Source organism: Diachasma alloeum, unplaced genomic scaffold (genome assembly GCF_001412515.2).
Source record: "Diachasma alloeum isolate Michigan unplaced genomic scaffold, Dall2.0 Dall_scaffold_00326, whole genome shotgun sequence".
Lineage (NCBI taxonomy): Eukaryota > Metazoa > Arthropoda > Insecta > Hymenoptera > Braconidae > Diachasma > Diachasma alloeum.
This window is the reverse complement of record NW_021680465.1, coordinates 135,415-161,592: the sequence shown is the minus strand read 5'-3', so window position 1 is coordinate 161,592 and position 26,178 is coordinate 135,415. Positions and strand designations below refer to the sequence as shown.

At 39.3% G+C, this 26,178-nt stretch overlaps 1 protein-coding gene and 1 non-coding gene across 2 annotated transcripts; one reads left to right on the top strand and one right to left on the bottom strand.

Moving 5' to 3' along the window:
- Positions 1–1,626: 1,626 nt before the first annotated feature.
- LOC107040224 lies at positions 1,627–2,208 on the bottom strand. Its single transcript, XR_003783090.1, has 2 exons — positions 1,779–2,208; positions 1,627–1,688 (listed from the first exon to the last, which is right to left on the bottom strand). It is a non-coding gene; the product is annotated as an uncharacterized LOC107040224 (transcript).
- A 4,620-nt stretch (positions 2,209–6,828) lies between these two features.
- LOC107040218 lies at positions 6,829–26,165 on the top strand. Its single transcript, XM_015260189.1, has 5 exons — positions 6,829–7,065; positions 15,135–15,227; positions 17,804–17,938; positions 18,311–18,475; positions 19,351–26,165. The coding sequence occupies exons 1-5, from the start codon at positions 6,829–6,831 to the stop codon at positions 24,475–24,477; spliced, it is 5,757 nt and encodes a 1,918-aa protein (XP_015115675.1). The 3' UTR covers positions 24,478–26,165.
- The last annotated feature ends 13 nt before the right edge of the window (positions 26,166–26,178 follow it).

Below are 26,178 nucleotides of genomic sequence, written 5' to 3'. Positions count from 1 at the left end.
AAAAATTTTATCACCAATCGGTAGCAAATTGTTTGAAGATTTTTGCGAGTTAAGAAAAAATCGTCAATGCACTCCTATTATTGTGTAAATTAACAATTCCAATTTCAACTGAAAACCAGAGTTGATGACCAGAATTTGTAGCAGAGATGTCAGACAAGATATGAATGTTTTTTTTGGCTCAAATGAAAGAGCGGGTCGAGAAATGGCGTGCAGAAGTCCGGAAATTGATTATTTATACCTGCTAGCTATATGTCCGTGTCAGAATTTATTTCGGTAGACAATAATGTTATCAATTCAATTAAACAACTCTTTCTCAATTATTATGTGTTACTAGTTATTATTTTGTTTTTGTTTTGTACATTCCATTTTGTTGTTATGAAATCCTACATTTGGCTTTGGAAAACGGTATCAATCCAACAAATTGTATAATCATCTACACTATTAAATTCTTTACACTCTATCATTATTTTTAACGTCACCTGGTTTTACAAATTTCATAGAAAAATTGAATACGTCAGCGAAATGATAATGTCTATTGCGATTATAATCACTTTAAGTTTCTCCTAAATTCCCTACGATGTATAAGGATATTAGATGCCCTTGAATTCTAGAAAAACCCTGAAGTGCAAACATCAAACGAAAATCAAACCAACAACTAATTTCACTAGTTGATTTTTATCAAATGAAGTTGTTCATTCGTCAAATATAAATATGAAGAATATAGGGGGGTAGTGGGGCATTGTGAACAATTTCGACTTGTGTTGAAATTTTAATAATTGGAATGGGCTATTTTTTTTTCTCGTAAAGTACAACTCTTTCTCCTCATAATGAGTCCAGACTGAACTCAAATGATGACATTATCTCCGAGTTATGAACATTATAATAAAAAGCCAGTGTCCATTTTGCCCCACCCTCTCCTAAAACCAACTACTTGATTGATTCTCTTCTGTAACATTCAAATGCAGAAGAATATTTGATTCAGTTATTATCATGAGATCAAATATTCCCCCAATGTTCTGGGTCATGACTGTTTACAGTACTCCATTGGTTCGAAAAAGAACCGATCCACTCGTAAATATAGAAATGACTCATCGAAGAGTCGAAGCATTTGATGAAACATCTTGCATTATTTGTGGAATTAATCCACGAAAAAGTGTCTTAATGAGGAAGCACTTAGTAACTAGTTCGCAATTAATAAATTTTTATATGCAGATATTATAATACACTATGAGCAACCCTTCCACTCAATCGAATCAACGCAATCATCAAAGAAACATTTTCCCTTCTATTGATCACTTTAATATGATTATCGTTTCTTTTTATAAACAATCAATGGTCAATATTATCATAATTTTAACCTTCAATGCTTGGTAACTTATGAACTATTCACAACTGTTGCTCCAGAATAAACAATTTCCTACTCCGCTGTAACATATTAACGAAACAGCAGCAACAAAAACGAGACTGCATATTATACATGGCTTTCGCTCAAGGAAGAAACCGATGAGATACAACACCATGAACATAACATGAGTTTGAAGGAGGGCTGGATTTACTGGTTTTGGTATCAGTAAAACTGGAATTAACCACTGTAAACAATACATTCTCCTTTCTTCCTTTTTTTTAAATGAATAAATTCTGTTGTAGCGGGTACAATCCATTCGTCAGAGAAACACGCCCATTGACACCTGAAATCACGTAATCAAATTTGTGTCACGTTTTCATAATTCATTGGATCGCTGTATTTATCATTAGTGAGTAATTATTCAGTAACAAACCTTCTTTTTAGCGGTCATCATAACCTCGCCAATTTCTCCATAATTCATACTATGGTGTATAACCAATATATAATACTGCTCATTAGGAGAGAGTGAGAATAACTGATTCTATGATGCAATAATTTTCACTCGTCACTTGTGTAAAATGATTGATGATGTTTTAATCACTGTCGAGTATTTCCTTGTTATTCACCACGATTTTTTAAGTCTTTTTAGAATGAATAATATCTCGAATGAATTTACTATTTCATTCATATTTCTACAATGCACAGTGTCTTTTTATTTAATCTTGATCCTCTTGCGGACTCTGTAACCCATTTTTTTACAAGTACAATCGTCGATGGAAGACTGAAAAAATTTGATAATAAATGGGGATCAAAATCTAGACATTTTTGGGCGTTTGCGGTCTTTGGAGGAAAGCCGATAGTGCAGAGATGTTCATTTTTCACAGAAGGTACACTCTGTCGATAATCAATGATCGAGGCGAAATTCAAAATTTTTTACAACAATGTTTCATACCACGCATTTTTTACTCTTCATTTTCAATGTCATTGCATAAATTGCTTTATTTAACAGATGACTCGACAGTTAAAAAATCGTTTATCGAGTTTTATGATGTTTTTATGGTTTTCAACTTCCGCATAAGAACTGAGCTTCCGTGAGAATGTGATTTCAATCATTCACACGAGCACATTTAGTTGTAATGTTGGAGAACAAGATACAAAAGTCCTCTTATCTTGAAGTCTTTTATTCTTGATGCATATCTTTTAATCCGGCGGGGGGGGGGGGGGGAANATTCACCACGATTTTTTAAGTCTTTTTAGAATGAATAATATCTCGAATGAATTTACTATTTCATTCATATTTCTACAATGCACAGTGTCTTTTTATTTAATCTTGATCCTCTTGCGGACTCTGTAACCCATTTTTTTACAAGTACAATCGTCGATGGAAGACTGAAAAAATTTGATAATAAATGGGGATCAAAATCTAGACATTTTTGGGCGTTTGCGGTCTTTGGAGGAAAGCCGATAGTGCAGAGATGTTCATTTTTCACAGAAGGTACACTCTGTCGATAATCAATGATCGAGGCGAAATTCAAAATTTTTTACAACAATGTTTCATACCACGCATTTTTTACTCTTCATTTTCAATGTCATTGCATAAATTGCTTTATTTAACTGATGACTCGACAGTTAAAAAATCGTTTATCGAGTTTTATGATGTTTTTATGGTTTTCAACTTCCGCATAAGAACTGAGCTTCCGTGAGAATGTGATTTCAATCATTCACACGAGCACATTTAGTTGTAATGTTGGAGAACAAGATACAAAAGTCCTCTTATCTTGAAGTCTTTTATTCTTGATGCATATCTTTTAATCGGGCGGGGGGGGGGCAATAATTTTCATTAGAAACTTTTATTCAGAGGAAGGTGAGATGCTGTACCAATTGTAATAATTAAAATTCATGAGACATCAGGAAGAACTTTATGCTTCTGTTCATGAATTGATTTCATTGACAAATAAATGTCGACTGGATGTACCTTTAAATGTATGCCACCTTGGGAATTTCACATATGTACATTCATTCAAGTAACATACATTTTCGGAGGGCAATTGTACAAACAATGGAAAACATTGCTGTCAATATCAACATTGAACTCATTTCATTCGGCCAAATGAATTATCGTCCGGAGTATTATAATATTCCCTGTTGTACAACAGAACTGTACATGGTATATATGTACCTTGTGAAAAAAGAGGCCATGCAGTGAGGAAAGTTGCGGCACGATATTGACTACTGCATGGAGTTGTATCCAATCGTGAAGCAGCATAGTAGGAGCCATCTTGCTCAACTCCTGCCTTCCGAGCTGGAAGTCGCATGGGGCCAGGCCCAGTGTACCATGTACTAACAGTATACATTGACTCTCGCGTCGTACCTCGCGGTGAAGTGACTGCAAGTGACGTAGTCCAACTATTTGTTGATGAAAACGATGAGAGATTTTATTAGCGATGAAAATTCATCTTCTCGTTTGCGGATGTACCTGCTGCGACGAATAACGACAGTATGATCTTCAGTTGCTGGTGGTTATTGTGTAACAGTCGTAATGCAGAGTGTTGAAGTGAAAAAATGTGCTGATGAACTGAATTGAATTGTTTTGATTGAATTTATTGAGTTGACAGTATGTGCAAACAATGCGAACAGTGAGAGGACTTTGAGTCGCGGAAATAAAAACAACCACTTGTTGCACGTCATTGAAGAAGAAGAAGAATGGAGCTGCTGGGGTAATGCCGATGATTATGGTAAATATTAGAAATGTTTTTGCTGCAGTTTTGAATTATGCAGGTATTCTTTGCATGCTGTGAGCCCATACCTCGTCATCTGCATATTCCACATAACTGCATCTTTCGACATTCCGGTGAATTATATACCGGATAAACGTTGAATGTTTGAATTACAAACGTACTCCGGACATTTCCAGGATGCTTTTTCGTTTCATTTTATTTTACATCGTTTGAATGTGTGATTATCCAACTATTTTTGTCTGTTATCTATCCAGAAGCCGGAATTGTAGGCTTATAAGTTCATTGGCTACACAATATAATGTATTCTTGGCGCATAGTTGTGCCAGTGTGCGTGTGTGCCTAAAATTATTATGTCTCCGAGAGATAGAAAAATAGTTATCTTCTTTGAATAATTCCAGGCATGAATCTCGGAATTCATAGATGTGTTGTGAAACCGTAATGCATAATCGATTTTTAAGTGCCTTATTCATTCCAAAGTGATTCGTCAGATTCAACAACGAGAATCTATTTTATTATCGTGTCAATAAATTTATTCTATAAATTCGAGTGAAGGAAGGTTGGAGATCCATCATTCAATATCGAGTAATGATGTCGGTATAAGAATATCTTAATCTTTATTTATGAATTCTCATCTTTGGATTGAGAACAAGAATGTTCTTGGGGAATTCTCTATTCGATTCTGTTTGATTCGGATCTCCTTCATTCATCGATATCCTCTATCCACCCACTGAGGAAATAAAAACTCTCGTTTCGAAATCTAAATTCACATTCGAAGAATAAAATTGACATATTTGAATGAATTTCATTTAATTTTTATTTCATACAGACCCAACAGTCCACGGCCAATTACAGGATCAAAATCAAATAGACATAAAGTATAATAATGAAATTAATAAAATCAACAGTTCAAAGTAGTACTCTTGACGGAAAGAACATGAGAACATGAGAATACTGAACATGAGAATAAAAGTCACTCAAACTTTTTTTATTCATGTATTTTTACACGTCACAACGGCCTGCAACAGTGTAATGCATAGTAATTTACACGAGACAAATTATTTTTAACTACTTATTGAGAAATAACGAAAATGGTCTTACCCGCATGGCTTTTCTCAGCAATTGGCACACAGAAGTCCAAACGATCGGTCCCATGATGCTTGAAAATTTTTTGAGATAATATGTTGCGCACATAATGGAGAATTTACAGCAACTGGTCGACGGAATATAGTAAAGTATTGTAGTAATTGTGTCTGGCAGTATTGTGATTATAAAAACAGAGATCATACCCACTGAAAAAAACGCGTTTTTTAAACATTTTCTCATCACTTTGTTAACTTGGCGAGTGATATTACGATAACATGTATTATGGCCGAAACTATACGGATTCCTATTTACAAGAGAGGGTGGGGGGCAATTGACACATTTGACTCTTTTTTGAATGTTCATAACAACAACATTTTGAAACAAATCAAAAGTGTCCATATTGCCCACTCCTTCCTGCTTTACCTAGCAATCGAAAAGCATCTGTTTCGTAAACTTTGTGAATATCCTCAATTCGATCCCTTTCATGTAATCCATTACAAATAAGTATATTCAGACCGATAATGCCACCGCCAAATTGCATCAGGTACATTGCGGTAAAAAATACGTATACTGCAATGCCAGTCTCCCCTCGAAACAATTCATACAGCTGGAGTTCGAACGCCGCTGTTACAGTTGTGAATGCCCAAATCACGAACACACCTTTAACTGATATAGAAGGGTCTGATAGATTTCTGTGCTGAGTAGATCCGCGGCAACGAATCGCAAGATATCGATCGAGATTGAAAATAATAATAGTGAAAAGGGAACTCTGAAAAACAATTCGATTGGTGTAAGCGCGATCGGTACTAGTTGCAATGTTGAAATTGTATTGGAGCACGTCCTCCAGAATGTCCAGTAGAGAGATGATATTAGAGATGGTCAGGCTGAAGATGTAGCAACCAGCGGAATTATGCACCGATTTTCCCACGACCAGTGTCAGAATGACGAATGAATTGAGAATTGAACCCACGATCAGAATCAATGAATCGAGAATTTTGAGGCTTTCTTCATTAAAAAATAATTCGTCACTTTCTTCGGTGATGAATTTCCCCGTTAACTTGATATTAAAAATATAATCCTTTCTCATGGTTCCCACTGTTTGCTATTAACTATTCTTCACCGAATTGCTATTCATAACTGGTCATTTGATGAGGCGCCTGGATGAGAATAGTCTAGGGTTCCCTTGTGGTAGTTCCGACGAGGTGTGCCAGTTTAATTGTCTGGTGCATCTAAGTTAATAACATCTTTTTTACACGCAACGATGTTATCTAGGTGAGTATAGCGATGTATACAGAAGGGAGGGCAGTCGCTAGTTGCGTGCGCTGGTATAGCAAAGCTTGCGTCCAAATGGAAGAGAGAGAAGGCAATGATCATTCGTCAGTATTGATGCAAAAAATTGGACTTTCAATTTTCAATCTTTCATTTTGTATAGATAGTTCTCCCCTCCCTGATTACAATTCAGTAGTGAAGCGGTAAAATGGTTCCAGTCGATTTTGACTATTGGTCAGTTTTTAAGGTTTTAATATCTGAAAATCGAAGGGAGCTCTATTTGCCTCAAATTCCGAGATATTCATTAAAAACTGACGAATACTGAATTCTGCACTAGGATATTAAATGTATTCGATAATCTGTTGTTTTGTGCAGATTACATAAAGATACGCCATGATGACAATGATGGAATTGCTACAGCAGGAAATAGCGTGTGACAATACACTGGATTACTCCAAGTACTTGCAATCACCCCATCATTCGAAAATAATTAATCAACACACCCAGAATCCAGTGCAGAGCCAAAATGATCAGCTCAATGGTGGTGACCACAATACGAGTTTCAATGGGACCAAAGGACTGCTCAATAAACCTGGCCAAAATAACTGCTTCCTTAACAGTGCAATCCAGGTAAATGGCTCTTATTCAATTATCCTCAGCGATGATACTGAGTTATTCATCTGCAGTTGAAATGGTTGGACATGAAAGGTGGATGTTAGCGCCGTTTACGTTAGCAACTCCAATATGTGTTGACGGTTTCCGGGAAGTAATTACCCTTGGTAGTGAACCCTTCGTCGTCTACTCCACGTTTTTCCATGATTGAAACTGATTCTGGGGGTCATTGCCAAGCCGTGAAATTACACTAGTGTTTTGTTACCGATCGTGGGAGGGACCTTGTATATCCAAGCCGTGTGCCTCACAAGAGGTGAAGGTACGGACTCTAGAGACGTTAGACCTCGTCTTCATCCGGTCTTCACCTACTCCGCTGGGTTCACAGTCGAGGGTTACATTTTAGGTTCAAGGTTGATGTTATGAAAAATATATTTAATAATGCATACAAAGGTGCGCGAGGGGGTGTATTCCGTGGACTTGAATGTTTCTCATCAGAACTGGCTTCTATCTACGAGCAACTATTCACAGACGTAATCGATTACATTTTGTAATCATGGCGTCGCCCCATGCCTGTTCTAAATGAAATCTTTTGATTTAATCACAGCCAAAAAAAAGTAGTGTTGAAAAAAGAGAATAATACACGTAATTGCAATTCTGCACGTATCTTTCTCTTCTTTCTAACAGTCATTTTTCACTGATCTGGTGTAAGTTGAAGCCCCGCGAGATAATAGTTGCCACACGACCCCCACACATGATCTCCATTCACTGGAATAATGCCGTAAAGTTACCTGAAATGGCTTTATGTAAATTAAATCTAGACACGACATTTCAATCTCGATACTTTTATGTAGGATTTTGGTAATGGATTCGGGTGAAAGATCACTTGATAGTGCGTGTCATAAAGCATTAAATGCCTGATTAAATCCATCGAAATCAAAATTCTGCTAATTGAACGAAATGACGGCCCATTATTTTTATTTGTCCATAAACTTTATGCAAATACATCTGCAACGGAATTTTCAATTACATCGGCCTAAATAGATTTGAATGTGGCGAAGTACATATGCATAGACACGCAGATAGTGTCCTCAGGAACACTAAATCAAGAACAATGAGAACCGCCCACAGGGATAGTTGCAAAGTCTTGGAGGTCCCTCAAATACGATATTACTAATGGTAGTCGCTGAGCCATATATCCGGGCTTGTCGTTATGGTTGAAGGTAATAGTATGCACAAGTACATATGAAGCCAAACTCAACAGGTACAGTTGTACCTTAAAGTAAGCGACGACGAAACCTGTTGCACGAGTCGATTTGAAGCAGGTGTGCATTTGGTGGATCCTCTGATTCACCTGAGGGTGCAGGTGCTACTTTGGGACTAACGAACAGTAACACTTGGTGGTGAAAAAAAATAATGGGGGGCCAGATTTATTTTTATTCGTGCTTCTGAATAGGAGCATTGTAGTCGGCTTGATTTTAGGACCCTAATATTTTGAATAAGATTTATTTGAAATCTTATTCATTGCAGCAAGATTTTTATTGACAAATAATTAAAAATTCAGGAATTATGGCCAATGATTTGTGTCCAACAGTGAAATTATTGTGTGTAAAATTCTCCATATATCGATAATTCAGTTCAATCTTAAATATGTAGATCCAAGAAAGTAAATAACCTTGACATAATTCATGCAATGGGATCATAAAAATCCCATCGAATTAATTACACACGATAAGCTCACATATTCCAAGCAGTCTGTCATTTTTCCTGTCATCTATAGACAGATTAAATTTTCCCTTTGATGTCCAATTCGTCGAGGTCAACGGGTATATGCTCTGTGAAATCTGCTGGATAATACTCCAGGTCCCACGTGATTCAAGTACCGTGACCACGCAAAGGAAAGCGAATGAGCGAATGAGCGAAGCCACGATATGGGAGAACGGACAATACGGGTTTTTTTTTGACGATGGAAATAGGGGAGTTTGAATGACGTGGATATGAGTGAGAAAGAAGGTGAGTGGGGAGTTTAAAAGAGGTGTTAAGGTGGTGGGGAATAATCAAAACCGGAAGTCCCTACCGGAACTGTTTTTCCTCCGCGGAGGTTCACATGACTTCTAGTGCTCATCGTTGAGATCAGAGTAATTTTCTATGTTGAGATCAGGGTTGAGTTGAAGGCGCCTGCTATAACTACGTCACAAAAGTTTTTCTATTCTTCTATTTTTTAAATTTTGGCATCATGAAAATTTTTCATTTTTGAGACGTTATTTCATATTCCATAATTCTATGCAACAAAAATACCAGCCTGGATTATTTCCATCTTATCACGGAACATGTCAATATCAGTGAGCGTAGTCACGTTTCTGCGGCACTGATAAATACTACATGCTCGCTAACGCATGGAACATAGAGCACGGAAAGAATATGGAGTGGGATACGGTGAGAGTATTGTACGATGACAATAGCTCAAAGTTTTGAGCCGTAAAGAACCTATTTATTTCCCGAACGTTTGTTGCCTTTGTTAATTGCTCCTGTTAACATTTCGTACAAGTGTATCCTTCAACTGCATTCCTTTTCGGCTTGCATATCCATTGTTGTGTACGATCAATGGTATTAACAGTTTCCAATTTAGATTGAAAGCGAGCATTTGGTATTGTCGATGAGTATTTGTCATTACAAAGGGTCCTCTCCCATTATCAATAACACTGAAATCATTGGGATTGGAAAGCAGGATTGTAATGCCCACAATGATCATAATCATGTTGATGTTCATAAATACAGACAGTGCATGCGTTAATCTACGGTGGCATTTGCGGGAATGGATTATTCTCGTCGAAAGCGTGAACCCCGATGACAATGGGTCAACATCCTCACATAATGAATCAAGTTTATGCTTTTGATTTTTCTCCCATCGTAGTCGTACTATACGGAGTTCATTGTGAGTCATACGGACTATTCCTGCTATCGTAGGTCCTTACCCCGTACCTGAAGTTGTGGCGCCCCCTGTGTGATACAACCGGAATCATTTTTTGCGCCAAAATATGGGACCGAGGGTCCCCAGGCCCAGACACAATCATTCCAAGGGAATAATGGAACTTAACTCTAAATAATCCACGGTATTCGGAATAAAGCGAAAAGACTTTGAAGAGAAAGGTCAATATGTTGAAGGTTTTTGTTTGAATTTATTCATGGCCTTCGAGATTAATCCCTCAATTCCTTCAATGATCGATTACACCTCGGACGTGAATAACGCTATTGCCTCATCAATAGAAAATTCTAATCCGACAGGCGATGAATCCCTTTAATTAACTACAGTAAACTTTTACTCTAATTTGTATTCCAAGGCTGGTTCTTGTATTCTACCTATTGGAGTAAGGAACTCTATAGTAAAAACTCTCTTTTACTATCCACTGCTGCCTCCCTGCTATTCGTAAAACCGGTTTTTTATACATCTTTGTTCAACACCCACCTCGACTCCGTAGTCATCTCTCTTTTGCTTGTCCTCGAAACTTTTACCGGTTGGAGATTTCTGGTACCGGTTTCGGACTTTCCTGTTTGATCCGAGGATCTTTCTCGAGGAGAGGAAAAAGATTTTCAAAACAAATGGAGGTCCTGTTTTGTTTATATCTGAAATTCAATTAGAATTTTGGAAATCCTGAGATTCGTCGATTTATCGGGAGAATATTTGTAATTATGAGTGCGAAATCCATGTAGAAAAAATGATAATTTGTCATTTCCCATCGAATAGTTGGGTAATTCAGTAGGTGGCGAGAGATTGGGTTGAATTTTGCGAAATATCCTAGGTTCACGGTTGCATGCGCTTTACGGATTACAATTTCGTTGTGCATCTGTACCTATTGTGAACGTAGTTAGAATGTACCACATCGCAACAAGCGCGCGGGAGACTATACAAAAACCAGTTTTACTGGATTGCCGTAACGTTTTAGTCTTCTTTTTTGTCTCCTCCATCTTGTCTTCGTTGTTTGTGAGGCCCCATAGCGCGCACGTGCGCAAGAATAGTAGAATTTCTGTTGTTAGATCCACCGTGAAGAGAGGAAGAGTTGAAATCCACAAGATGCTCGGGGGGGAATATTGCGGATGCTGAAAACAACTCTTGGGTTTTAATTTTTTTTTGAAGCGCTTGGAATATTTACGAAGAGGAAAAAGTTTGGAATGGAGAATATTGCTCCCTATTTTTCTTCTTCGGCGTTTATACGTACATATAATCTTGACTATAATTTCGTTGGGATAAAAACTTGGAGCTTCTGTAATTGAACACCTTTGCAGTGTCAATTTAACGATTCAATTGGGTTGTTGGTTGTATTCTTTTTTCTTTTGAAATTTCAAGAAGCAAACGTCACATTGTGCCAACTTTTTATTTTAAATGATTTTTTATTGGATAATAAAATTTTATGCAAAACCCCAATGGAACGCTCGTTAATCGATCGTTATGACCCGAGCCGTCAGCTTCTCAGAAATCGTGTCACTACAAACACCTTTCGTCTTGCTGGCATTTTGCGGCATATGGATTACGAGTCATCAGTAACAGATGCCTCAGCACCGAAACACTACTAAGGTTTTTCGGTGCAACCAGTATGGTGTAAATGCAAGATGTTTATTTTTACGTAAAGTTCAGTCCTCCTGTCTGTATCACAGGTGGATTCGAAGGGACGAAAAAAATTTACATCTTATTGTAAGGGCCGTGACTCGTTGAATAGCATGAACAAATGAGCGTTCAACGGCAGTCAAAATAGAGATAACTAGGATTATCGAGGGAAATTTCTGCTGCTAAATGACGCGTGACGACTAATTGAATTTTAATTGGGCTATTGGAGTTTCTGTCCTTCGAGCGATAGCCTTGGTCATAACTCAACAATACTGGGTATGCAAATACATGAGTGGAGTTCAACAAACGATAGCCGCCTGAATCAACAAAATCTTGAGGAAGATAACGCGTCAGGTGCGAGAGTAGGGGAGAAACTGCTGTCAAATTTTCCGAGATAACGAGAGACAATTTTTCTCTCCTCCATATTCATGAGGAGCCATAAAGTAGATTGTCATTTTGATTTCGTTGCTGGCATATCCATCAGTACGGAAATTTATAAAAATCTTTGACTAATGAAAAGCAATTTGACAGGAGATGTTATCATAATCCCTTGCTATTTATCAATCTTCAAAATCACTGATTGAATTCTGGAAAAACCAGTATATGGAGGCGTGAGGGCATTTTAGAGTGGAAAAACTTGAAAAACTTGCGTCTAGTCATAAAGTTTCGTAGTAATATACAACGTATTTCTCGTCCCCTTTGTTTGACCCTTTTTATATTTTTTCCTTTCTCTTCTCCCCTTCCTCATTGAACCGTAGCACCTACAACTCGGTTTCTCTTGTGTTACCCGCGTGATGCTCGACTCACCCACGTTAGTAGTAAAACTTGGTCCGATAGTATGTGTATACCTTATAGGGCACTGTTGCCGTATTTTTTGACTGTAGAATCTTGTACCTGCGCTTCACCTTTTCGTAACAATACACTATACACTATACTCAAACGGAGAAGCGTCGGGGCCCGGTAGGCCCAGAGATTCTGTGCAAAGTGTCCTATCCTCGAGCTTTCATGTCTGACCACGCGGCGGCCGCGGTGGCACTGCCGTCGACTACGATCTCTTTGGGCCTTATCCCTCGCATTGTTGCAGTGACGCTCGCATCATCACGTATTCATATGAAGCCATACTTTTACGTTTTCAAATAAAAGTGTAAACTGTTGAGTTGAAATTCGCTTCAAGTTTGTTCATTCCCCCTGTGTGTCGATCATTAATATTTCAATGAATCAAGTGACACTATAATAGGCCGCAATCGGCAGAACGATTTGAGTGAATATTGTTGTGCTTCTCGCGAAGTGGCGGGTGTTTTTTTCTCACATTGTCACGAATGTAAGGGATGAAAATGAAGCAGGACGAACCACTTCAAAGCCGGAGGGCTCTCTTCCAAATCGCCAAGGTCTGTAGAATATTACAACCTTTTTTCGATGAAATATAAATTTGTTGAATTGAGACGTGTGTTCAGAGAACGCTGAGAAATGCTTGAGCGGGCATTGTAAGTGACATCCGACTTGAGGATAAGTGGCTCGAAACCATTGCATCTATGAAGGACAAAATGTTGGATTCGATGTTTATAACATTGCGGAAAAATTTTGCGTTATTCTCTTTTCCCCTGGTAATTTTTATTCTACGAATGAGTGAAAATTTTACCGTTGGTTGAATTAATAACTCGACAGTAATTGCGGGGGAATATTGTTTTGCCATTGAGTATAATTTATTGCTCTGACAGAATTACGGTGTGGAAAGACCGACAGGAAGTCATTTCATAAGTCAGAGAGCTCTACCATTCAATAATAAAAAGTGGATGAACTACCGTCTAATCGATAATATAGTATAGTAGTATAGATTAAACAATAATGACTCATGTTACCCCTGCCAAATTATCGATATGATTTGAAATACAGGGCCGACCACACCTGTCTCGTTCCCCTTTTTCATAGTAAAAAAAGTTATTTCCACATTGATGCGGTGTACTACGTGTCACACTTCGTTCCACACCATTTGTATCTCGCTGTGAATTCCCATGGGTTGGGTACACTGCACACGATAAAAGTCGAGAGGATAAACATACACGTGTAAGCGTCATTTTTCGCATTAGAATTCCAAAGTCATTCATATAAGATTTAACAGAGGTATTTCTATGTGCGGAGCACGAACATAAAATGAGACGCTCATTCATTTTTTCTCCCCTTTCGAATGGGAGGGGAAATTGTGGTCGTTCCACAAGACCTCTCGGCTAATTTTCCGTTTTAATAGTCCGCAGAGCACATTTTTTACACTATGAGTAATGGAAGCTTACTCTCAGAGTTTATACCTTGTAATTGTTGATGATTTAATCTTGATGAGAATTGAAAATTCATTCATTGTTCAAAATTACGAAGAATACATTGGAAATAATTTTATATGGAGAGAAAAATCTGTGCAATTTTACCAGAGTCCTGAGAAGAATTTTGAGAGGTCACACGATTACACGAAAATTCTGGAATAATTTCCAATAGATTTTTCTCTCCGTGCGTGATTGAACATCATGGGAATCTCGGTGATGGCATAAATTCAGTACCACCCACTGAAAGAACATTTTCTCAAATCCTCCAATTTTTCTCCCTGCATATACATGGTCACGTTTTTCCTAGCTATTTTCCGGCTATTGTGTGACGCACCACTCACTCAGGCGCGCTTGTACGGTGGGATCCCCCATGTACCTGCATCGTTTTGGGGTCGTTTGGACACCCCTAGCGGACCATGCCCTTGCTATTCACCTGCCTAAGGTCGAACAAATGTTTGTACAGGTTCACTAGAGCCTAAATTTTTTGTTCCCTATGCGGGAGCAGATGAGGGACTCAAGATTTCTATTCTTCGATTTATGGCCCTTTCTGTCCTTTCAATACCATTTCAGGTTTTCCCACGTTATAATAATTTTCATTATAATTATATACTTCTGGAGATAATGCTAGTAACGGAGCTTCCGTTTCTTCTGTATATGGGTGTGGGCAGAGAGGAGAATTAGTTCATAACTATGGCAAACTCCACGGGATGTGGGCATTCACGTATTCCTACTATCTATTCAATGCGGAGGAATCTCACCCAAATATGCCGGAGATGAGATAATCACGGTGAAATTCTCGTCAAGGCAAAAAGTTATACATTTACTTGGTATTCCGCAATGGTGTCAGTTTGTTTGGTTTCTATGAAAGATTGTAATTTCGATATACGCAAAGATAAAACTGTATTCAATTTTACTGTGTGAGCACCTAAACCCCAGGTTTACACTACAAGAACGGTATCTCCAGTTTATAGTTTAAATCTTTTTACATGGTATCGGTATGTAGAGTAATAAGGCTTGTACGTGTCAGAAACTACTTATTATCGGTTGTGGCAACATTCCTTAACATTATTATCCCCCCCCCCAGAAACTGTGGAATATTGAATTACCCATAAAATCCAGCCATGAATATCCGGCCAAAATGACCCTACCCTATGCGTCATTTCTGGTTTCAGGTGCTGTGGCATCTCGATATCTTCCGGAGGAGTTTCCGTGAATTATCCGGACATGCTTGTATGCGGGAATCCTGTATCTTCTGTGCCCTGAAGGTGAGTTATATCGCGACCATCTCATTTTCTTTTCTCTCCCAAAAATTGACATTCATCTCGTGTGTAAAATTCATCGCCAGCATCTTGTGCTTGCCATCATCATAAAATAATACTATCTGTCGCTGGTCACATCTTAGCCACCTTGCGAGAGACGTGGTGGGAATATCATCACTGTAAACAGTTCTTTTGTCTCAAATCAGCAGTCACTGTAGCAAATGATTGCGCATTAGAATCTCTAAGACACTCGTTGACGCGAGATTGAAACGTCGCGCAAACTTTCGATTTCAGTTTTTCCTTGATAAATCTTAGAGTTCAGAGGAGTATTGAGAATTTACGTCACAGCATTACAGTTGCATTTGGCATTGAGTATCATGCATGCAGTATGCAGTATGCAGCCTCCGGAGTATACCCACACAGTGCTACTGTAGCATGTACAACGTGGAAAGAAATCGGCGCATTCTTCCACTTATACTTTTACTTGTACGAAACTGGAAATACGCATACAAGTAACCGGGATCATAATATGTATACAGGTAGTAGTTATGTGCGCTCTGGGCACGACCAAGTGGAAAACCAGCTTGGTGAATGTATAGGCCTTGCTTTACAGAATGATGTCAGCCATTGCTTGGGACCCTCTAAGATCTATCTCGCCAGAAAGGGGACTTGGCGCGGATTGCTGGGGCCCCTCGCGGCGCTCCTCTTGTATTGTAGCAAGGTGGGGGCAGTTAGTCAGCACTCTCTTACGCGCTGTTCCGAAGATACGTGCGCCAAGTTAGCGTACTACGTTACTCCGGGAGGCTGAGGAAAATATAACGTTATATTTCCAATACATTTTTACGGGATTTACCGATAACTGCGTTTTTTTCGGCTTTTTCACATTGCCGGATCAATGTTCGCACACTTTAACGAATTGTTTTGTGAACACCAGTGTTGGCATGAGCTGTCGGATACTCTGGAGTTTCTGGGAGAGACAGTTCACTTGGATTACCCGAGGTTTATCAGTGTCATGGGATTGAATAGTAAAATTGTTCATGGGTTTGAAGAATGTTTTTGGATGAATATTGAAGATTGTGGGGAGTAACCCTGAGGGAGCGATCACGTGGGGATATCAGGCCCAGCGCTAGCTAGCCCTCCGAGTCTTTTGTTCTTCTGTTTCTCGATGGAGCTCCACGTCCCTCACCTTTCCATTCTTCGTGCAATAGAAATAAGTTTCTAATAGCAAAATCAAAAAATTTTGAATGGATGATGCATCGATTGTTGTGTCATATTAGTTTTTGTAATAGTGCCATTGTTGAAAAAATTGACCATTCGTATATTGTTATGAATCTAATGCCGATAATGCGGAGTAGCGGATTAGAACTGAAAGTGCCATCAATATGCGCGAAATGAGAGTGAATGTTTTGTGTCATCGAGGTGATAGGCATGCGATTCCCATTTACTGAGGAGCGGAAAAGGTATTTGATGTTTCATCCAGAGCTACAGACATGTTGAAGTGGATTAAAGTCAAACAGCCGAATGATGCAGCTGTTACTACGGTATATGAAAATCCGGGGAAGAGTGGAGATCAGGAGTTTGATGCATTGAATAAGACCAAAGGTGAAAAGGGGAATTGTGAGGTGGAGCCAGAAGATTCAGCCTCCATTGATTCAAAGGAGTCTCGCAAAGTATGTCTTCTTCGAAAGGAGATTTCCAAGTTTGATTGCGCTTTTTTACGTCATCTCTTCAACTCGGAAATGATTATGCAATTGAATAAAAAAATATTTGACCTTTCATTCTGATTCAGACGTGATTTTATCAAGTCGAGATATTAATGATATTCATGATAAAGAGGGTGATCAATTCAGTCGAAATTCTCCAACACTCGTAAATAATTAGGGCGAAGGCACAACCTCTACCTGATGGATTGCCAACTATTTCTTCTGAGCTCTTTTTTTTTTTTTCATTCGGGCCCCGTTTTTTCATCAGTAGATCAATCACGTCAAGAATCGAGTATTGACTATTTCCCAATAGAATGAAGAAATCATTCCGTTGAAAAATAGGTGTAATCTCCGCACTGATCTCAATCTGCGGGTTCAATATCAGGGGCTCTATTAATTGTCATTCAAATGAATTTTTTTTCTATTTATTTAGGGAATCCGTTAAAAGTTGTGGAACGATTTCGAACAAAAAACGGTTGTTCAACGAAGAGATTGTTTTGGGGAAATAGATATTAATACAAAAAAATTACACGCTTTAATCCATATGGCATAGGTAAAAAAAAACGTGACTCATTTACTTGGAGAAAGCAGTAAGACCGTGGCGACATGACTACGATTTGATGCAGGAATTTCATGCACAAGATGCTGCGTCAGTTTAACTGATGGAATTTTTGTTTTCAAGTCTATGATTGGCCCAAAATGATATTGACTTTGATCAATATCACCTTCATTTTTCATTCGATATTGGTTAATCTACAAGTTTGAATAATTTTCATGGCATTGTTTGAATTATTGAAGTATTTCTTCAACATTCAGCAACAACATGAAGATGAATGTAATGAAGATTCATTGAGTTTCAATAGTAATTTTGTCTTCCAGGATTTGTTTTCACAGTTGCAATTCTCGCAAGAGAGTGCACTACCCCCCGATGCACTGCGACGAGCTCTCGCGGAAAGTTTCCTAGACCAGCAGCGGTTTCAGCTAGGTTTCATGGACGATGCCGCCGAGTGTTTCGTAAGTATTTCAACATTATGCATCCATTCAATTGGTTTTAACTGATATAATAAGTATTTTACGATGAATAAATAATCATTCTGAGGTCAATGAGTATGGTTTACTGTTGGTAATATAAAATGCGCAGATACACAGTAAAAATCGTGTACATGGTGTACGCAAACCAACTGAGAATACAAAACAACTTTGAACTCCAAATCGCTTCCCTATTCTCATTCGTATTACAATCACATGTTTGCTCCGCGTTGGTATGTAGGTGCATGGATATGTGATACAAAAAAGTTTACCCACCGTATTCACACTGAATTATATCCCACCCCTTGGAAATAGTTATTTCGTTTGTGTCTATTAGATCGTCTTATCTTTCATCAGGAAAATATTCTTCTCCGTATACACTTGCACATCGCGAATGGAGAGGCCGAAGATATGTGCAGTGCGAGGCACTGTGTACCACATCAGAAATTTGCCATGACGTTGGTGGAGCAGAGTGTGTGTGGTGCTTGTGGTGCTACCTCCGAACCCTTACCTTTCACCCAGGTGAGTAAACATTCAAGTCAATTTATCTCTATTGATAATAATTCAATGCGAAAGCATAAATGCAGACCACAAAAATAAAATCACCACAGGAGAAGTGGGAATTATAATATGATGATATAAGATATCATGCAGTGCTGCTAAAAATTTAACGATTGGTTAATAATTGAAGAAAAAAGGAACTCTTGTCGATGCCCCAAAGTTATGTCATTATATTATGATGTTGTCAAAAGTTTAATGGAGGTATCAACATTCCACAATTGTTTACATTGTTTCACGCTGTATGCCGGACATTTTGAAAAAGTGTTTGTATTTTTATTTTTCGAGTATTTTGATTAAATAAAGAAAACTTTTGATAAGGACTACCTTAGAAGTCGAAACGTTGAATCATCGATAAGAATTCCTTCTTTCCGCTTTAATTATTTTTCAATTGTCAAATTAAAAATCTATCAAAAATCAATATACACTCATTATTTGAACAATATGACATTATGCCATAATTTTTATTACCATCATTTGGCAATTAATGTTTGAATAATATGGTAAAAATAAAATGAGAATTTTGAATTGAAAATTACAATTTCCAACTGCATTACGCAGTTTAGACTCCCATCACCCTTTCAATTCACACGATCCCCATCAATTTCCCATCATCTTTCATTCATATACCCGTGCAAAACACGTTTCTTCTCTCTCATTATGAAATAATACGTGGGAGGCTTTTCAGTGGGCATATCATGTGCCGTATTATCCCCTCATATCAATTCACATAATCCACGGATATGTATCAAGTGTTTCTCAATAGCATTAATGAATCCCCTGGATGAAGTTCAGTCGTAGCTGGCAATAAAAAACGACCGGTTTTTTTTTATTTCCAGATGGTCCATTATGTGTCAGCGTCAGCGTTGACGTCACAAGTCCGTCCGACATCTCTCGGTGACAAAAGTAGTGCCGATTTTTTCGGACAACTGTTGAGATGCGCTGGGGGTATGGGGGATATTCGAGACTGTCCGAGTGCATGTGGTGCTAAAATACAGATTTGCCGGACCCTCATGAATCGCCCGGAAATAGTGTCAGTCGGTGTTGTTTGGGACAGCGAGAGACCGTCCCTCGAGCACATCATGGACGTATTCGCGACAATTGGTACAAACCTTCGACTCATCGATGTTTTTCACAGTGTCGTTGACTCAAGATGGGGCACTTCAACCGTTCACAATCTCGTTGGAGTCGTTACGTACTACGGAAAACACTACTCCACCTTCTTCTTCCACACAAAGTTGAAGGTTTGGATTTACTTCGACGACGCTACAGTCAAGGAAATCGGTCCACGTTGGGAGCAGGTAGTGGAGAAATGCAGAAGGGGTCGTTATCAGCCACTTTTGCTTCTCTATGCAACCCCCGGTGGCACCCCTGTCAACACTGACAATGCCCCCAAAATCGTCACAGCATTTCCAGCGAGTAATACCATGAAAGTGGCCTTGAAGAATAATGCAAGACGATCGGTAACACCGAGCCCCGAAAAACCACCCATCAACAACACAGCGCGACGAGCCATTACACCGAATCCTGATCACCCACCGCACATCTACACACAGAGACGAATCTACAATGATTATCAGAATTTAACAGACATACAGAAAACGATATTCAGTAATGAGAGCGTGGACTCTGTCGATGGCGCTGTGGATTCGAAATACATAAGTCGTCGGGCAGTGGAGAATGTAATGCACCAGCAGAAGAAACAACAGATGCAATTAACCCGGAGTCTCAGTGCAGGTGCAACACCCCAGGATGGCATCAGCATTCCCGATCATTTGAATGTCTCGCGTCGTCGTGATTCGGGAAATTGGTCGGGGGATCGTAACAGCGCGTCGTCTAGCTCATCTACGACTATGGACAATCCTTATCTCTACATTGTGAATAAAATGCAGAGGAATTCGGCAATTCCAAAGAGTCCAACCAGTAAGTCTGGGGAAATATCGAGCAGCAGTAGTGGTCATTACGACGCGGGTTACGATTCTTATTCACTCTCATCGAACGATAGTTTGCCTCTTCAGCAGACGTTGAAGCATAATCTGCAACTTGCGCAGATACCAGAGAGTTATCAGACTGCTTTGGATGATGATTGCGAGCGTCTTTGCAAGGAGACTGATGCATTGTTGGATAAATCCCGAGCTGCTGAGGACGCTGGAGATTTGGGGACTGCAGCAGCTCTTTGCAATGCTGCCAGTAGTAAAGCCAGAGCTGCCATGGATGCACCCTACAACAATCCCCACACCATCACAATAGCCAGGATAACGCATAATACTTGTGTTATGAGATCTAGGAGTCTGCATCGAAGAATACTCCAAGAGCAGGTAGCTGTTAATGGGGAGAAAGAGGAGGCTGTCCCCGTGGGCAGGCACTCACGAGAAAATAGTAAATCAGGACAACATTCTCGGCAAAATTCAAGGGACAAGGGCAATCACTCACGCCAGAACAGTCGAGAACTGCTGATTAATGCTTCGGCATTATTGGAAAAACCAGTCACCAAGAATATTGAGATTTATGCGACATTACCGAAGAAGAAAAACCACCTTCGGAATAAATCTTCCAATGTCATTGAGGATGAGGAATACATGCTTTATGACAGACCTACACAGAGAATCAGTATTTTGGGTCGAGTGAGGAGATGCGATGATGACAAGAAAGATAAGAAGAGAGCGAGGAGTGAGGAGAGGAATAAAAATGTGTCCAAAGACTTTTCCCTCGCTCCTTCGAGATTATCAGTTTCACCGAAGAATGTTAAACCCGAAAAATCAAACGAGGTGAGTAAAGAGGCGACAAAAAATGGAATTAAAAATTCAGATGCAGGGCAACAACAGCCGCAGCAGCAGCAGCAGTCAGGAGATCAGAAAGGAAAGAAGCAACACAAAATAAGGAGAAAGCTCCTGATGGGGGGTTTGATAAAACGAAAAAATCGAAGTATGCCGGATCTTCGCGAAGGTCAGGTACCGCCGTCTAGCAATCAGGATGCATCAAGCACTCTGCCGAAACAATCTGTTGATGATTCGAGCGTTGGTCTTAAGGGGAATAACGCTGGACAGAGTTTGAGTGGTTATTTGTCAGAAGGACATTTGGAATTCACTGGCAATGTGACGACTAATGGCAATCCCAATCTTGAGCGCAGTCGATTAATGAGAAAAAGCTTCCACGGTAGCGTTGGCAAGGCGTTGCATGTTGCAAAAGTCCCTCCACCACCACCGCTCAGGACGACTTCTCAGCTTAGCAAGTCTAAGTGTCATGGAGAAGTGCGCAACGAGCAACACTCTGATCCGTCAGTCAATATGATGACTAATGAACAATCTATTAATTCATCACAGCAAGAAGTGACAGGGAATGGCTATTGGAGTCACTCAAATCCGGCCAATTTTTACACCAATGCTTCCAATGACAAGAGTTACGATGATTACTCATCAGAGCCACATTCCCTGCCATTTCTCCCTTCTTACAATGATCAGAATAAACACTCTGGGTTCATGTCCAACCCAGAAACGAATTACGATAATGCCAAGATTCAGGATGATGTAGTTAAATATGCAAATGGAATTCTCTATGAACCTGTTCTCGTGGTTACACATGCTGATGTTCACAGTGAGCAGAGCCCTGGAAAACCTCAGTTAGAAGCTCTACCACCGTATCCAGTGCATGCCAACATAGTCGTCTCTCATTCTCGACAATCTAGTGAAGATTTTCCACCGCCACCGTATCCAGCCATCCCGCCTAGTGTGGCTCATTCGAGGCAAACATCTGAGGATTTTCCACCTCCTCCTTCTCCACTGGAGGTGGAAAATTCTCATGCCCAGCCGATGACACAAACACAGACTGAGGTCCAGCAATTGAGTACTTTATTAGCGCAATTGCAATTGAAGAGACAACACATGCTCGAAGCCTCACAGAACCGAATGGAAATGCGTGAGGAGGAGGGGGAGGATAAAAATTCTAATGAAACATGGTTGAAGGAATTGCAAGCTAAACAGGCTGAGAGAAAAGTGAAGAGAGGGGGACCATTGGATGGTCAAGAAGTGCCAAAAAGTATTGCGAGGAGAACAAGTGACTTGATGATGAATAGTTTGAATCAAACAACAGTACAAACGACGGGGCATGATGTCATTGATTGTCCCAAGGTGGCTTCCTCCGTCAGAGACATGGCTGCGAGATTCGAAAAGATCAAGTCCCAGCCGGACCTTCAAAATGAGCCCGTTAATCCAACTCCCAACTTGACAAACTCGAATGAAATTCGAAGACAAACAGTGGAAACATTGAATCAGCCAGCCATCGTCCACGCCAGCCACACTCCACCTCCAAAGACTGATAATGAAATGCCCCTCGGTGTTAGTTCTGAATTTAACTCGACTCAGAATCTCGACGCCCCCATATCTGTAGCATCACCACCAGCGCCTGTACCTCAAACCAATAGTCTGAACGCTGCAATTCTCTCCATGTCATTGACCCTGCCACATGAGAACGGTTTGCCGATTGATTGCCCCGAGGACGATATAAGTGAAGTTGCTATGCAGAACACTATTCAAAATACGACGATTCTGCCCAACGAAGAGGACATTGCACCGAGGAAAACGAAGAATAGGATCGGAAAGAAGAAGAGTGTTTCCTTTTGCGATCAAGTTGTGCTGGTAGCTACGGCTGAAGACGACGAGAAAGATTCTTATATTCCGAATCCTATTCTCGAGAGAGTTCTCCGTTCCGCAATGAACAAGCCAGAGACTGCTGAAGTCCTGCGGGAGATCCGAAGCCTGCAAGAGGCTGAAATTAATCGAGAGAATGCTCCTGCCATGAAATTTCAGCAACATACGCTGCCATTGAAGAGCGAAGCTGACAGCATTCCAGCGACTCCCTTCCAGGATCAATTGAAGAGTGTTAATCCCATTGTGAGCGTCGCTGAATCGGCAGTGAAGACTGCTCCGGCTAAACAAACCTCTAATGAGACTGTTGATCCTATTCAAGAGATGAGGAATCCATATCCAAATCCCAATAATAACGACACCAGAGACAATTATATGAATTCAATGAATCAACAGAAAATTCCGTACTTGCCTCAGTCACAGTCGCAGATAAAGTACTATCAGAATAGTTATTCATCATCACCGACTATTCCCAACTATCCTCACACTTATACATCACATCCGAGGAATCAAAAGCCATCGAGTCCTTATACCGTTCAAATGCATCCGCAGTATCAGACTAATGTTCTCCAGCCAAAACCACACACAAATGGTCATTCTGGTTACTCTCAGTTGGAGTATAATCAGTTGAATAAACAGATGGCATTAATGCAATTGCAGAATAGCCAGAGTCAGAGACCCAGTCCAATTACTGTTCAATACAATCAGCAGTATTTCCATCAGGCCAATGAGTCATCGAATTTGTATCAACATCCAGTGAATGGTTATCAGGGTTATCCTCAACAGAGTAATGGACCGATGAGAATTACCCAACAATTACCGCAGTATCAACCGCCACCGAGTCGAGTTATTCATCCACACTCGCAGCCGCAGAATCAATTGGCTCAGCAGTTACAAAATACGCAACAGATGAGTCAATTGCACCATCAATCACCCCCGCAGAATCATCAACAACATCTCCACAAAAATCAGAATTATCAGAGATCTCCGCAAAAGGTAGATCAGCAGAATGTGCTCGCGCCGAATCAGACTTATCCCCATTCACTTCACAATGGACAGATACCATCTAACATGAAATATCCGAATTATCAGCATCCACCAATTCCGAAACAAGCTAAGCAGATACAAATGCAAGCCAATGCCAATGGGAAGGGTCAAAATATTGGCATGCCAATTTCACCTTCCCTGCAAAAGACAGCCCAGGCGTCTGTTGGTTCTAAAACTGTACCTTGTCACTTGTGCCGGAAGAAACCAGTTGCTGAAACCGCCATTTATTGCTCGGATTGCGAGTTTTACATGTCACGGTTTCGGCCGAAAACCTGAGATGCACATATTTCTTCCCTCTGACACTGCACTTTTTTGGAATGTCAATAATTCATTCAACTGTTGATGATGACGGAATAATTTTTTTGCTTGTAAAGTACAAATTTTTCTCTCTGTGATGAGTCCAGACTGAGCTCAATTGATCAACTGATTTCTGAGTTGTGAGCATTTTGAAAAAAGTAAAAAGTGTCCACTTTACCTCACCCTCCCCGATGCCAATGGTTTGGCATAACTGCTCAGTGTTCACAAGCTCTTGGAGAGGTGCTTTAATCTGTACAAACTCAGCTTTCATTCATCTTCTGTCTTTTTAACCCGTCAGTAGGCGCCCGATGAGAGACTCCCCTATAGACTTCTCGTAGGAATAGAAGCCAATGGCAACGAAGCCAGTGGCACGAGTCCCGTGCCCGTAGCATGTAAAAAATTTCGGCCGAGCCGAAGAAAATATTTTTTTTCTACTTAACCCTGACTGATAGACGATTTTCATCACCATCAGACTGAACTAGAAGAGTTACTTGAGGCATTTAAAAAATTGCAGCAAAATATTTGCATTTTTAGGGTATATTTCCTGTGGAGTAAAAATTTTTGTGAGGGAAACGCTTATACCGCGCCTACTGACGGGTTAAATCCAACCAACTATTGAAACTATTCGATCTATTCAAGTAAAATGCAATTGCAATAATTATACTTCTTTCTATTATAGTATTATATATAGTGATAGGATGAAACTTGAAATATTGTATATTAATGCTATCAAACTTCTAGAATTTTATATGAAAAATTGCGTTTTAATCAACTCACTATGGAGTGTTAATTATAATGAGGGGTTCAGAAAGGACGAAAAACTGGAGATTTTTTTCACAGACTCATTTTACGATGAGATAATTTGGCAGGAGGTGAATGTTGATTATGAATCGTCACCTCACGCTAAAATGAATAAGTATTTGCAATATTCGTCCCATCGAGGAAATTAATTTAAATCTGTGAATTTCCCCAATGTTTAATTTTCCTTTTGATGTATGAATAACTTGTGATAAAAACTGAAAAGTGCAGCTCGATCGATCTTCATAATTTTACGAATTGATGTACGGAAATTCATTCCATGGACACAGTTGTGCCTTATTTCAGTGGATATATCGCTTGAAATGTTATACCTAGATTATATTTTGATAAGTCTTTGAGATTACTTATATAAAAGTAAGAGCTGTCATTGATAAAGTGAATATTTAACGATTAATAATGAATCGTTAGTTATGTATCTAACGAGAATTTTTATCTCTATTTTTAAATTCCTTAGACACGATAACGGGAATTCCCCCAACTTTCCGATAATAAGCGAATGTACATAGAATATGATCGATCATATTGTACAGAGAATATGTAGCTATACAGTACTAGTACTTAAGATTTATGAGAATTGTGATACTAGACATCTTCCGTAAAACTTGTATGAAAAATGTCTTCTAATCGATAACATATTATATAAAAATAATTAGGATTAAATTACAAAAGATGGAAAAAAACTTGATCTCTTCAGTGAATGCGCAATATTCGCTCTGGATAGTTATTAATGCTTAAATTCGTCTTCATTTAAGGAACCTGTACAATTTTTTTTCAACGTTTATAGCTCTTTTTCAATGTAAAAAGTATTTTGTTTTAAAAATACTGAAATATATGTCTATTTTCATGTTGATATTAAAAAGT

Excerpts from the sequence above, each read along its gene's own strand:
- LOC107040218 (XM_015260189.1), top strand. The coding sequence starts at position 6,829 with ATGATGACAATGATGGAATTGCTACAGCAGGAAATAGCGTGTGACAAT. Across the intron at positions 7,066-15,134 it reads TCCTTAACAGTGCAATCCAG|GTGCTGTGGCATCTCGATAT; the intron begins GTAAATGGCTCT and ends TTCTGGTTTCAG. Across the intron at positions 18,476-19,350 it reads AACCCTTACCTTTCACCCAG|ATGGTCCATTATGTGTCAGC; the intron begins GTGAGTAAACAT and ends TTTTATTTCCAG.